Below are 14,652 nucleotides of genomic sequence, written 5' to 3' on the forward strand. Positions count from 1 at the left end.
CCTGCATTGGATCTGTAAAAGGTGCACGGTGGCAGGGCCACGCGGGGTAAAAAATAGAGGTGATTGGTGTTAATAGTATCGTGTAGCAAAAACTAACAGGCTAAAAAAACATTTATGAAGTATTGTAACCAGGAAATAGAATAGCTTCTGATAAAATGAGTTTTACGTCTCTTCAGTCTCTCTCTTCATCGAGACTAGTAACAGAATAAAACCTTTTAAAACTCCTCCCAGTTACCCGGTCTCTACAAAAGCTGGTAAAACCAGCAGTCCTGGGCTCTGCTTTAATCCGAGCCGGGCTGGGGCAGCCCTGGAGCCGGGAGCGTGCCCTGGGCGAGGGGCTGGGAGGGAGCGGGGCTGGGCGAGCCGCGCGTGCGGAGCTGCCGGGGCTGCGCTGTGTCTGCAACCTGACCTGGCCTCCGCTCTTTGAAGCTGCTGGCAGTGGGTGGGCCGGGATCAGCGCCGGGATCAGCGCGGGGAGCGAGGGGTGTGCGGGAGTTACAACAACACGGCCGCCGTGCCCCGGGGAACCGGAGCTGCTGGGAAGGGGGTGGGCAGCGCCGGGGGTGAGGAACGCGGGACCTTGCGGGCTGCCAGGGCCCTGCGGATGTGGAACAGCTTGTGTTTGGGGCTGGGCTGCGAGGAGAGGCCCTTTCAACCCAAAACATCGTTAATCAGCGCTCGGACAGCGAGCGGAGCTGGGGCTGCCGCTCCTGCTACCGTTCCCTTTCCCGGCCCGCAGCCAGGGCAGGGAGGGGAGAGCTTGGACATCCCGGGAGGAGTCTCAGGTCCTCCTCCCTTTCTCTGTCTTGTTCCTTGCTCCTGGTGGCCAGGACGGTGACCGTGGTGGCCACCGGTGCCTTCCCTCCAGTGCTCCATGCCAAAGCAGCCGCTCTCCCTCGCCTGGTTCTGGGTGCAGGGGAGGAAGGACACAGAGGGGTGGCCCAGGAGTCCAGCTCGTGGTCCCGGGAGCCCTCACTGCAGCCTCCTCAGGAGGGGCAGGTGCTGATCTGGAGACCAGGAGCAGGACCCGGGCAAAGGCTGGAGCTGTGCCATGGGGAGGGGTCAGGTTGGATTTTTGGGCAGGGTTTTCCCCCCCATGGGTGCTGGGCCACTCCCCAGGGAACGGTGACATTCCCAAGGCTGCCAGAGCTCCAGGAGCGCTTGGACAACACTGCCAGGGATGCCCAGGGGGACACTGGTGACCCCCCTGTGCATCAGTGAGCATTTGCCTTCCAGGGCAGGGGCTCCCAACACGCCCCAGCAGTGTCAGCACAGCCCCTGCCCTCCCGGCCTTGTGGAACCGGGATTTTCCCTCCTCCCACAGCAGCTGGATGGATGCTCAGGAGATCCCCCCGACCCCTCCCCTCCCCCGGCCGCTCCGGTACCAGCACAGCCCCCCCCGTTCTGCACCCCCCAGACCCTGTTTTTAGGATTCCCACAGACTCGCTCCACAGCATTTGAGCCGCCGGAGAGGAGGTGAAAAAATCCCGGGAAAGCGCTGACTTCGTGGCTGTAAGTGACATCTAGCGGAAACGGCCGGAAAAGGAGTGCCCAGGTAAAACCCCCGGTCCTGCCGGGTTCGGGGGGGAAACGGGTTCCTGCGAGCTGGAACTTCAGCCCAGAGGCCTCTTTTCAGGACTTAAAAAAATATAGATTAAATAGAATAATAGTGGAATAATAATATGGATTCATAATAGAATGGAATAAAGAGAATAAAGAATAAAGAGAATAAAGAATGGCTCTCTCTGCCTGGGTAGGCAGTCAGTGCACAGCATGGAAAGGGAGGTGGCTGGGACATGGCAGAGGTCACCTGGCCCTGCAGCTGCTGTCCCCAAGGCAGGAGCACCACAGCCACCCAGGCCACGGTGTCACTGTGCTACCCAGAGTCACGGAATCACGGAATGGCTTGGAAGAACTCCAGAGCTCGTGCAGTGCCACCCATGCCACAGCAGGGACACCTTCCGCTGTCCCAGGCTGCTCCAGGCCCTGCCCAGCCTGGCCTGGGCCATTCTCGGGGGCAGCCACAGCCTCTCTGACCGAATCCTCTCATCCTGCTGGGATCTGTGCCCGGGGACAGCTCTGGCACGGGGGACAGTGTCCCACAGCCTGGCCAGGCACAGCTGGGGACTCGCAGACGCTGTCCCCCGGGACAGTGCCACCCTGCTCCTGCACCCTGAGCCCGTCCTGCTGCCTCTGAGCATCTCCCTGCTCCGTTTTCCCTCTCCTCGGAGGGGACTGGCACTGCCCCTGGCGCTGCCACCCTCCTGCCCCGGCGGGACGGTGCAGCCCGGGGCTGCTCTTGGGAGAGCAAAGCCGAAGCTTGCGCAGAAATCTGAAACCCGGCGAGACTTGGATTAGCAACCCGAAACTCCGGCCAGGAGCCGAGCTTTGGGAAGAGCCTGGCAGGGTTTCAGGCGAGTGCGGGCTGGGTTTCAAGTGAGCCGAGTGTGACCTTTGCATGAGCCCGCTGCCGGCGGCTCGGGGAGCATGGGCTGGAATTTTAACAGAGGCCGGGGAGTGAGTTTCAGGCAAAAAAAAAAACCCAAAAAAAAACCCAAAAGCAAAAAAGTTAAAGGGTTTGGGCAAAAACAATGCGGAGCTGGGGTGGTTTGGGGGTGATAATTGCTGCTCACCTGCCCCCAAACCAGCAAAACCAGCCGGGTGGTTGCGGCTCCGCTGCACTCCGAGTTTCACTGCAGGGTTAACCCTTTCCTCAGCACGCAGCTCTTCCTCCCAGGCTTTCCCTGGGGTGGATCCCAATTGCTGTTTTTTTCCCAGGGAGGTCTCCTGGCCGCGAGCAGCTGAGCTCTCCCTCTGACAGCTTGGACCCCGCGGGAATTTATGGAAAGGAAGGAATGGATCAGATCAGGGGCAGATCACGAGGTGGAAGGGCAGGGCAGAGCACAGGATGAGTGTCCGGGGAGCAGCCAGACATGGACACACACGGCTGCTGCTGCCAGTGCCTGAGGCTCAGGGATCATCCAGCTACACTGCAGGAGGAATGAGAAAATAATCACAAATAAACCTCTCTGTCCCGGGCAAGCAGCAAGGGCCAAGGTTGTCTTGCTCCTGAAGCTGTGGACAGATTTCTTTTTCCATTCTGCTTTATTTTATTTTATTTTTTTTTTTTTCCACTGCTTTTCCTGCAATCTCTCCCTTCCTGCCCTGACGCACAGCATGTGATGGGTGTAGATCAGGGCAGGGAGGATCTTCCTAATCAAACCCACATTTCTCTGCATTGTCTGGGCTGTCTCACGGGGAATTCAGCCAAGCCCCCACACTCGTGATGTTTCAGTGCTGGTTTGAAAAGCTGCACAAAGGTACAATGTTCCCAAATGGAGTTTCTTGGGTAGGGAGGGAATTATTCCATATTGAGAATATTCCAATTATTCCATTCCTGAGAGCTCCTTTCCCAGACACTGAGGTTCCTTTACAGTGGGAGTGGTGAATGCTGAGCCTGGAGGTGTCTCTACCCCAAAGGAAGTGCCCTCCACGGCATTCCCAGTTTTCCTGCCCTTTCCCTGCCCTTGATCCTGGCTGTGTCTCCCACGCTGTGCCCCACCAGGCACAGGGGGGCCACATCTGCTGCTTTATTTCGGGCCCTTCTCTCATGACAGGCTGACATTGGTTATTTATATCACGTCCTTAATCCCACAGCGTCCGTCCTGGAGGTGCTGGGTGCCATCCACAGGATGGGGCTGGAGCAGCCCTGCAGCATCCCAGCACCGTCCCAGCATCCCAGAATCATCCCAGTATCACCCCAGCATCATCCCAGCACCATCCCAGCATCCCAGAACCATCCCAGCACCATCCCAGCATCCCAGAATCATCCCAGCATCATCCCAGCACCATCCCAGCACCATCCCAGCATCCCAGAACCATCCCAGCATCCCAGCACCATCCCAGCACCATCCCAGCATCCCAGAATCATCCCAGCATCATCCCAGCACCATCCCAGCACCATCCCAGCATCCCAGAACCATCCCAGCACTGTCCCAGCATCCCAGAATCATCCCAGCACCATCCCAGCACCATCCCACCATTCCAGCATCATCCCAGCACCATCCCAGCATCCCAGAATCATCCCAGCACCATCCCAGCATCCCAGAATCATCCCAGCACCATCCCACCATTCCAGCATCATCCCAGCACCATCCCAGCATCCCAGAATCATCCCAGCACCATCCCAGCATCCCAGAATCATCCCAGCACCATCCCACCATTCCAGCATCATCCCAGCACCATCCCAGCATCCCAGAATCATCCCAGCACCATCCCAGCACCATCCCAGCACCATCCCAGCATCCATGTGCCGCTGGCTGCCGGCCCCGGCTGCTGCCTCTGCCCCTTCCCTGCTCCCTGCTGCTTTGCAGGCCGAGTTTAAAGGTTTCCGAGTTTAAAGGTTTCCGAGTTTAAAGGTTTCCCTGGCTCAGGCCCGGCTCAAAGGGAAGGAAGTCGGCTGAGCCAAGAAAAGGAAACCGCTTGGTTTCCCCTGCGGTGTGCGAGGCGTGTGGGGGGAGCAGGGCGTGGGCAGATCGGGAGATGGGCTGGGAAGGAGCAGCTCTTCCTTCCAGATGTTCTCGGCTGGACGAGGCAAGCGTGTCCTGGGCAGTATTTCCTCCGGCTGCTGCTGGGCTGGGCTCTGCTGGCTCCCTGCCGGCCGTGCAGTGCGGGACAGCAGCCACCACGGGGAGCTTCGGTCCCGCGGGACGGCCGCGCCAGCAGCGCAGGACAGGGGTCCTGCTGTCCCCTCCCTGCCTGTGGGGACAGAGCCCGGAGCTGTCCCCAGCACCCTGGGGTGGCCAGGGGGGCATGGCCGGCACCTGCCCCTGGGCAGGACCCCCAGAGCCCGGGGGTCCCGGCCCTTGTGGGACCCCCAGAGGAGTGCAGAGCCCGGGGGTCCCGGCCCTTGTGGGACCCTCAGGGGGGTGCAGAGCCCGGGGGTCCCGGCCCTTGTGGGACCCTCAGGGGGGTGCAGAGCCCGGGGGTCCCGGCCCTTGTGGGACCCTCAGGGGGGTGCAGAGCCCGGGGGTCCCGGCCCTTGTGGGACCCCCAGGGGGGTGCAGAGCTCGGGGGTCCCAGCCTTTGTGGGACCCTCAGGGGGGTGCAGAGCCCGGGGGTCCCGGCCCTTGTGGGACCCTCAGGGGGGTGCAGAGCCCGGGGGTCCCGGCCCTTGTGGGACCCCCCAGAGGAGTGCAGAGCCCGGGGGTCCCGGCCCTTGTGGGACCCCCAGGGGGGTGCAGAGCCCGGGGGTCCCGGCCCTTGTGGGACCCCCAGGGGGGTGCAGAGCCCGGGGTGCCCGGCCCTTGTGGGACCCCCAGAGGAGTGCAGAGCCCGGGGGTCCCGGGCCTTGTGGGACCCCCAGGGGGGTGCAGAGCCCGGGGGTCCCGGCCTTTGTGGGACCCTCAGGGGGGTGCAGAGCCCGGGGGTCCCGGCCCTTGTGGGACCCCCAGGGGGGTGCAGAGCCCGGGGGTCCCGGCCCTTGTGGGACCCCCAGGGGGGTGCAGAGCCCGGGGGTCCCTCTCAGCTCCCACAGTGTCCCCAGCCCTGGCCACGGCCATGTCCAGCTGCCGTGTCCTGGTGGCCGAGGGGGTGGCTGGAGCCTCGGGGCAGCGCTGGGGGCAGCAGGGCTGGGCTGGGGCTCGCTCTCCCAGCCCCTGTCCTGCAGGCAGCTCCTTCAGGGCTGCTATTTCTGGCCCTGGGATGGGGAGGGGGAGGAAGGTGGGAGGAAGGCCCGGGGCTCGTGGGAGCTGAGGGTTATTTCTGGCTCGGCTTCGTGACCTGCCAGGCCATCCTTGGCCGCTCTGTCACTCCCCCGTGCCAGGCTCCCCCCGAGCCTGCTGCCCAAGGCTGCCCACAGCACGTGGCCCAGGTGGCCCTGGGTGCCGTGGGACGGCTGCCACAGGGCCAGCGAGCTTTGTCACAAGACCCTGGTGCTGGCCGTGACCTCCTGATGTCACCCTGCAGCAGGCCGGCAGTCAACGCGCTGGGAGTGCCCTAAATAGGTGAACCCTGCCCCTGAGGTGATTTTGTGTCACCCTGCAGAGGGTGACTAAGGCAGAGAAGTGGCCCTGTGGGGAAAAGGACAGTCACCGCCACCCAGGTGTGCCAAAGGCTGGGCGCTCCATGGCCTGTCCCCTTTCCCCGTGGAGTGACCCCAGAAGGGAGCAGGGGGCACCGGGAGTGGTCCCAGTGCCCCCAGACGTGGCTGTGGCACGGTCACACATTGGCTGCCACCCTGGCATGTCCCCCACCAGTTCTATATATGGGCCTGCCCTCTCCGGGCCGGTGGCACTGGGATCTCAAGTGACACCGGGGAGGGAGGGGGGGTCTATTTTTAGCCCCTGAATGGATCTGAGCTGGAGCCGGGCTCTCTGCCCCCGGCGAGGGGACGGCATCATGTTGTGCTGGGAGGGCTCTCCTGCGTGGCTCCTCGAATGGCTCCATCCCCGCCCGGGGCTGGGGGACAGGTAGGACGGCCTTTGTCACCTCCCCGGCCTTTGTCACCTCCCCGGCCTTTGTCACCTCCCCGCTGGTCCTGCTGCCGCATCCCCCCGGGCTGTGCTGCCCAGGGCCCCGGGCAGGACGGGGCTGTGCGGGAATGCCCTGGGTGCTCCGGGCTTCGGGAACGCTCGGGAACACCCGTGCCGGGTTTAAGGTGGGGAAGGGGGGTGTGGGGTGTGATGCTGCTGTGGAGAGAATCTCAAACCTTCTTTGCAGCTCTGGGGAGCATCCCAAAGCCCCTGTGCAGCTCTGGGGAGCATCCCAAAGCCCCTGTGCAGCTCTGGGGAGAATCCCAAAGCCCCTGTGCAGCTCTGGGGAGAATCCCAAAGCTCCTGTGCAGCTCTGGGGAGAATCCCAAAGCTCCTGTGCAGCTCTGGGGAGCATCCCAAAGCTCCTGTGCAGCTCTGGGGAGAATCCCAAAGCCCCTGTGCAGCTCTGGGGAGAATCCCAAAGCCCCGGTGCTGCCGTGCTGGGGAGCAGAGGCAGCAGGGAGCGGAGGGGGTGGCAGTGGCCTCTCCCACTGCCGGCTGGCTTGTGGTCCAGCACGGCCATCCCCATCCTGCTGAGGTTGCCAGGAGCTGGAATTTCCAGCTGGGTTTCAGCTGGAAACGGCTGAGGATGAGCAGATGGAAGGGAGGGACCGGGAGGAAGGGTTGGGGGCACACACCTGGCCCCCGTGTGCGCACCGCGGTGCCACCCCCTCCCGCCTGACGTGTCGCCGCTCCCCTGCCGCAGGCATGGATAACTTCGAGTACAGCATCCAGCTGAACGACCGGGAATGGGCTGAGTTCCTCCAGGCTTCCGAGGAGTGCAGCCTGGCGCCGGCCTCGCTGGCCACGGCCGAGGAGCAGTGCCTCAGTGACATTGAGCAAGGGGACGGCCCGGGACGGGACTGTCCCCGCGGCACCGCCGGGGTGACCGCAGCCCGGCCGGGCAGCGAGCCAGCGCCTGGCACGGCCAGCCCTGCCCCACGTGGTGACACCGGTGACACCGCCCTGCGCCGGCCGGAGCGTGGGCACCTCGCCGTGCCGGAGCTGCTGTCGGGCAGCGAGGACGAAGCGGAGCTGGGCTCTGTGGGCAGGTTCCTGTGCGACAGCGACAAGCCCAGGTGCCCGGCACCCGCTGCCATGCCCAGTGCCCAGAGGAGGCAGCCGCCGCGGCCACCCGCGGCCACCCCGGCCGGTGGCACAGCCCAGGGCGGCCCCGGGCAGGACACGGCGGTGGCAGCGGCCGGGGGCAGCCGGGCCATGGAGCCCCCCGGACCCCCCGAGCAGGGCGGGGACGCAGCAGGGGGACAAGCCCCGCCGGCACAGCCGGCGCTGGTGGCACAGCCGGAGCTGGTGGCACAGCCAGAGGCTCCAGCAGCCTCTGCCTCCGCCGAGAAAAGCGCTGCCCCCGCGGAGCCCGGGCTGCGGGGACCCGCGGGGGACCCCCCGAGCCCGTGCCTGGGGACGGGGCCCAGGGTGGCACCGGACGAGGAGAAGGCGGGCACGGAGCCGAGCTCCCCGGGCGGATCCCCCAGCGTGGTGAGGCCCAAGGTGCCGGCGCAGCCGAGGAAGAGCCGCAAGCAGCGCGGAGCCAGCGCCACCGAGGGGGACAGGGACCCTGCGGCGGCTGCGGCACCGGGCGCCACCGGGGCCGGGAAGGCACCTCCGGGCTCCCCGATGTCCCCTCGGAAGGGCAGAGGGAAGGACAAGGCGGCCAAGGGAGCGCTGGTGAGGCTGGGCAGCGAGGAGGCTGCGGAGAACAAGCGGGCGGTGCCCGGCCCCGGCGTGGATGGCGGCGATGCCGGGACTGCTCCCCCAAAGCCCCGGGGGAAGGAGCCGGGGGCGCAGTCCCCAGGGAAGACAAAGGCCACCAAGCCCCCAAAGGCAGGGCAGGCCGGTGGCTTGGGCGTACGTGACAGTGTCCCAGTGGTCCCTGGCGACGGAGCCGCGGCTCCTCCAGGAGAGGCGAGCCAGGAGATGCCAGGGAAGCCTCTCCAGCCCGGGAACGCGGCAGCATTTGGAGGGAATGCTGCTGAGGGGGCTGGGGGGGAGCCTGCTGCTGAGATCCCTGGAATTGCTGCAGCTGAGATCCCTGGAATTGCTGCTGCTAAGATCTCTGGAATTGCTGCTGCTGAGATCCCTGGAATTCCTTCTGCTGAGATCCCTGGAATTGCTGCTGCTAAGATCTCTGGAATTGCTGCTGCTAAGATCTCTGGAATTGCTGCTGCTGAGATTCCTGGAATTGCTGCTGCTGAGATCCCTGGAATTCCTTCTGCTGAGATCCCTGGAATTGCTGCTGCTGAGATCCCTGGAATTGCTGCAGCTGAGACCTCCAGGAAGTCCTCAGAGATCCCTGGAATTCCTGCTGCTGAGATCCCCAGGAAGTCTGCAGCTGAGATCCCCAGGAAGCCCTCAGAGATCCCTGAGGTTCCTGCAGCTGGGATCCCTTGGGAGCCTGCAGCTGTGATCCCCAGGACTCCTGCAGCTGGGATCCCCAGGAGTCCTACAGTGGGGATCCCTTGGGAGCCTGCAACAGGGATCCCCAGGAGTCCTGCCATTGAGATCCCCAGGATCCCTGCCATTGAGGTCCCCAGGATCCCTGCCATTGAGATCCCCAGGATCCCTGCAGCTGAGTTCCCCAGGATCCCTGCCATTGAGATCCCGTGCGAGCCTGCAGCCGGGATCCCCACGATTCCTGCGGCCGGGATCCCTTGGGAAGCTGCAGCTGAGCTCCCCAGGGCCGTGAGCCCCCTGTGCTTTGCTGACGGGGCCTCTGGCAAGCCCAGCTCCCTGGATGTGACCTGGCCCGAGATGTACGAGTACCTGTTCTGTGATTCCCAGGAGGAGGAGGAGCTGGGCAGCTCCCTGGAGGGGCGCAAATCCCCCTTGCAGAGGGAGATCTCCTGGCCCGAACTGTACGAGTATTTTTTCACTGAGCCAGAAGGAAGCAGGAAAAAAGGCAAAGCTAAAGACAGGAAAAGAAAGAAGTTCAGAGGCTTGGAGCGCCCTGGGCTGCACAAGGAGGCTCCCAGCTCTGCTCCAGGCAAGGACACCGTGGTTATCTCAGTCCCTGATGTGTATGAACACTTCCTCCCAGAGACAGCCCCCAACAGGATGGGCTGGAGAGGGATTTTCTCCACGGCTCCGGCCTCCGAGGTGAAGAAAGCTGTGAGGGCTTTGAGGTCCCTGCTGCAGAGGCAGATCCAGCTGGGAGGAGGCCAAGCCCCGACCTCCCAGGCCCTGGTGCCCAGAAGATCCGGAGAGGAGCTCGCCCTGGTCCCGCTGGGAGGAGCCCAGGTGTGGCCAGAAGATGCAGACAGGGCCCTGGCACTGAGAGGTAAATCCTGTTGTCCCCTGCAGGGACATGTCCCAGGCTGTGTCACCCTGGCTGTCCTTTGGGATGCTCCCTCTGTCCCCTGGGGTTCTCCCTTGGGATGTTCCTCTCTCTGTCCCCGTGCCAAGCCAGTGCTCCTGGCCAGGTCCCCCAGCATGGACAGGGAATGTGGGACTGTAAAACCCACCCTGAGCAGAAAAACACCCTCTGGAGACCTCAGAGGTCACCTGAACACTGCCTGTTCCTGCGGGCAGGTGAGAGAAATGGGAATTAAGGGGAGGTTTGATCCACCAGGACAGGCAGGGGTTTGTCTTTGAGCTTAAATGATGCTCAGAGCCTCAGAGCTAATATTAAACCCAAACAATGAAGGAGCCATCCCAAAGGGAGCCTCAACATCGAGCTTCCAGTCTGTTTGCACGGAGAAAAACCCCTTTGAGGTGTTCACAGCTAATTAATAAGCCAGCTTTAATTAAAAGGCTGATCAAATGAAGAGGAGGAAAAAGAACCTGATCTCCAGCTGTTCCGGGCTGGAACAGGGAATGCAGAGCACTCAGGGATCTCTTCATCCCTGGAGGAGGCAGGAGAGGGGCGGGATGCCCGGAGGGATGCTGAGCTCTCTCAGATGCTGTCCTGGAGCTGGCTGTGCCTGGGGACACCAGTGACAGGAAGGGGACCTGGCCTGTGTCCCCAGGAATTGCTCTGTCCCAAATCTGCTCCCCAGACCCAATTCCAGCCACCGCAGAGAGCTGGGGAGAGCTGCAGGGAAGGGGGTGGCTTTAACAAACATTTCCTTGGGGTTTTTAACGAAGTGTAGGACTGAGGGGGGTGACAAATGTGCCACTGTCATTTGGGAATGCACAGAGCCCTACACAGACCCCTCTGATGTCACCCCTGGTGCCAAAACGCCCTCAGGGATGATTTCACCGGGGATTTGCTGTGGCAGAGGGAGGGGTGGCGGAGGGGGTGGCACAGAGCCCCCAGACCTTGTGCTCCTCTCGTGGCAGGAGCAGCAGAGGACCCCCGGGTGCTGAGCCACAAGGACATGTGCCTCGTCTTCTGCGCCTTCGCCTCCTGGGCGGTGAAGACATCTGACCTGCAGGCTCCGGATGCCTGGAAGACCAGTACGTACAGTGCCCGCCTGGAGAGGGGTGGGAAGGGCTCTGGGGGACACTTGGCAGGGAGGAAAATCAGATATTTATACCTGCAGCTGCCTGTGGGGAAGTGCAGCCTCTTCCAGGTGTTCCAAAGCCGTTTCCGTGCCTTCTCTCTCCTCCGATCCCGATTCCTGCTCACGTCTTTTTGTGCTTCCCCTACAAAGCAGCTGCTGGCTGGAGCTGAGCCCTGGTCCTGCCCCACCCAGCCCCTGGCAGGGCTCAGTTTGTCAGGACTTCCTTAGGACCTGCAGTGAGCAGGTTTAGATTCCCTCATCCCAGCAGGAACAAAATTCCCAACGAAACTGGCCTCACAGCAAGGCCAAGCGTGCCTGGGATTTTTTGTCCATGGCCAAAGTTGAGATTAAACCTTCATCCAGCACCAAAATTCCCGTGTTTTTCTGATGTGCTCGGAAGGTTTAATCTTCTCCCCAAAGAGGAGGCATCATCCTCCTGCACTGAGTCCTGCAATTCCCTGGAGATCTGTGGGATTCTCTCCTCTCCAACCCCAGCACCTGGAAGCTGGTGAGGCAAGAGGAAGCCGAGGAAACAGAAATTCACAGAATCCCAGAGGAGTGGGGGTGGCTGGATGAGCAGGGAGTGGCTCAGGGAGAGCAGCATTCCCCATTCCTGCCCTGCAGAGCCCCTTCCATGGGAAGAAATGCCAGGATCAAGGCTTCCTGCTGCTCTTCCAGGCGAGGAATGTTCCCTGCTAAGGTCACCAGGAAGCTGACACCGCGGGCTGGGAATAGCTCCTGAGCTAAGGCTGCTCGCTGCCATCATCACCAGCAGCTCGTGGCCTGCTCCCCCTCCTGCTGGGATTTTGGGATGGAGGAGGTGGCCCCGGGAGAGGTGTGGAAAGGGGGATACGCTCCTCGTGCCTGGGGTGGAATAACCTGGAGGGGAGGGAGGCAGGAGCGGCTCCACAGCCCCGAGCAGCCGTTCTCTCTGGGCATTTTTTGGGCTTCTAACAAGCTGAGTTTATATCCCTCTAGCACATAAATCAAAACCCAGTCTGAATTTAAAATGCGGGGTCCAAAACCATGGCTTGGATTCCTGGTTTTGCTTGGGAATCAAGGGAACTTAATGTCCCTTATAAACCAAATCAAAAACACTGGGTGCAAGTGCAGAGCAGAGCTTGGTTTGTGTTTCACCCCCATTAGTTCTTCCTTGTGTCCCTACTTTTTTTGATTCGGGGTTTTGGATATTTTCTGCTTTTGGCTGGGGCTAGAAAATCCCCAGAAAAATCCACAAAATGGGATTTTTCTTGGCATCCTCCTGGCTCAAACAGAAGCAGGAAATGAAGGCACTGTCCTGAAGCCCTGGTGGGATTTTCCTTGTGTGTCTTTCTCTCACCCAAGATCAAATCTCCAAATCTGTGACTCCGACCAACCCATGAAATCCCCATCTGGATCTGGGTATCCACCCCATCCCTTAAATCTCCCTCTGGATCTCTGTATCCAACCACTGCACACCACCAACGGGGCCTGTTGAGCACTTCCCTCAAACCAGCCCTTTTTTTATGGAATGCTGGCGTCTCCCTGCACCCAAACCCTGGGAGTGGATGTGGCCAGTCAGGCTGTGGGCAGCTGGGAGCAAATTCCGTGTGGTGGGAATGCAAACCAGAGGCAGGAGGGCACTGCGGGAGGGGAGAGGAGCGACCCCCCCCCGTGTCGCACAGAGCAGTTTGGGACCCCCACGGCTGGGAGAAGCACCCGGAGTGACAGTGGGAATGTGCTGGGCTCTTTTCCAGTGTTCCTGGCAAGCTTTGGCACCCTCTCGGCCATCCGCTACTTCCGGAGGCAGGTCAGGGAAGGGCACCCCCGGACTTAACCCCGGCCACGCCGGAGCCGCTGCCCGGGGCCGGGACTTTGTTGTGGACAGTGGGAGAAGCCTGGAGCCAGCACCAAGAGCTTCTCCGGCCCCATCCCCGGCGGGACAGGATGGCACAGGGAGCGGGACCCTCCCGGCGACGGGAACTGACGGTAGGACAGGACAGGACAGGACAGGACAGGACAGGACAGGGGCTGGCTCTGCCCTGCCCTGGCAATGCCCGCTGGCTGCTCTGCCGGTCCCTCCTCCCCGCTGGAGTCACCTGGTGGCACCGGAGGGAGGCACGGAGGAAGCAGGGAAGTGCTTCATCCCCACAAAAGAGCCGGGATGGCCGTGAAGGAGCTTTGGGAAGAGCTGGGCTGAGCCTGGGCTGGGCAGCAGCTCCGGGGGGATGCAGGGGCCGCTGCCTTGGCAGAGCCCAGCGCTCCCATGACGGCTTTGATCCCTCCAGGAGGGCTCATCCTCCTGGATTTCACTCCAGGAAGGCCCAGCTCGGTGCCAGCAGCTCGGGGATAAGGTTTCTGTCGCACGTGGCCACCGCAGCCCTGCGTGGGTCTGTGCCTGGGGACAGCTGCTGCAGGGACACGTCCCCATCCCTGGCCAGCAGGAGGGGATGGGCAGGGGTCACACGGGGGAAGGGGCAGCCGGGGAGGGTCCCACAGGGTGGGAAGGGCAGCAGGGAAAGGGGCTGAGCTCAGGGAAGTCTCAGGAAAGAGGACAGGAGGATGTTGGAGAGGAGGGAGAAGGACGTGGGCAGGTTTGGCTGTGCCAATCAGCAGGGAAATATTTGACTGAATCTTTGACTGATTTCCTTTTGTGCCTCCCGTCCTAGAGAGGCAAAACTGCCTGGGGGAGACGTGGGGTGAGGGGAGCGTGGAAGCTGTGGGGCTGGGGAGTGGAATGGGATGGGATGGTTCAGTTTCCCCCTCTCCCCAGTGCCTCCCTCCCCACTCCAGGACATTACTCAGGAGGAATTTCCTCCCCTCACCAGCCTGGTGACAGCACCACTGTGGGATTGAGATCCACGGGGGCTCTGCCCTGTGTTTGGGTGGTGACAGCAGGGAGGGGAGGTTCCTTTCCTTGTGCTGAGAGTGCCAGGAGGCTCTAAGGGGTGCAGGGGTGGGCTGGAGGCCACGGGTTATTGCTGAGAGGAGAGCACAGCGAGATCTGGGACGGGGAGCTGGAGCTGGACAGGCTCTGCATGGCCTGGAGCAGCTGGACACCCACTGAGAGGGCTTCTGTGGAGGAGGAGGGCAGATGGAATGTGCTGGAAGCTTCTAATAAAGTTCTATCTCATTTACTACTTCTGTGTCCATCCCTCTGTCTGTGGGGAGCCGTTAAGGGAGCCCTGGGCTTTGCAGGAGGATAAATCAATGCCCTGTGTGGGTGTGTGGGGCCAGAGCTGCAGGAGCTGACGGGTTTGGAGCCCCGGGGACAGAGCAGGCAGGGGCACGGGGCAGTGTCCCCTGTGTCCCTGTTCCTGCCCCTCTGAGGCACGGCCTGGCTGCCACATGGCACCAGCAGCCCCGTCCACAGATCCCTCCTGGCTCAGGAGCTCTGGGCAGCTCCTCTGAACAGATCCGTGGGCAGCGGGCACTGCCCAGCAGCACAGCTCCATCCCCTCCCCTCTGCAGCCAGGAGCTCCTGGAGCTGCATCCTCAGCTGGGCTGGAAACCACTGGGTTTAACCCCTCTGCAGCCAGGAGCTCCTGGAGCTGCATCCTCAGCTGGGCTGGAAACCACTGGGTTTAAGCCTGGCCCGAGTGATTTCTGGCTGTCCCAGGGATTGAGGATTTCACTGAACCTGGGAGGGTTTCTGGCCAAAACCCTTCACTGGAAACACT

General features: G+C 62.1%; 1 protein-coding gene across 1 annotated transcript; it reads left to right on the plus strand.

Annotated features, from left to right (window-relative positions):
* The first annotated feature begins 7,241 nt into the window (after positions 1-7,241).
* Positions 7,242-12,963, plus strand: PERM1 (PPARGC1 and ESRR induced regulator, muscle 1). Its single transcript, XM_053997304.1, has 4 exons — positions 7,242-8,567; positions 9,222-9,828; positions 10,830-10,946; positions 12,730-12,963. The coding sequence occupies exons 1-4, from the start codon at positions 7,242-7,244 to the stop codon at positions 12,807-12,809; spliced, it is 2,130 nt and encodes a 709-aa protein (XP_053853279.1). The 3' UTR covers positions 12,810-12,963.
* The last annotated feature ends 1,689 nt before the right edge of the window (positions 12,964-14,652 follow it).

This window comes from Vidua macroura, chromosome 23 (genome assembly GCF_024509145.1).
Source record: "Vidua macroura isolate BioBank_ID:100142 chromosome 23, ASM2450914v1, whole genome shotgun sequence".
NCBI lineage: Eukaryota > Metazoa > Chordata > Aves > Passeriformes > Viduidae > Vidua > Vidua macroura.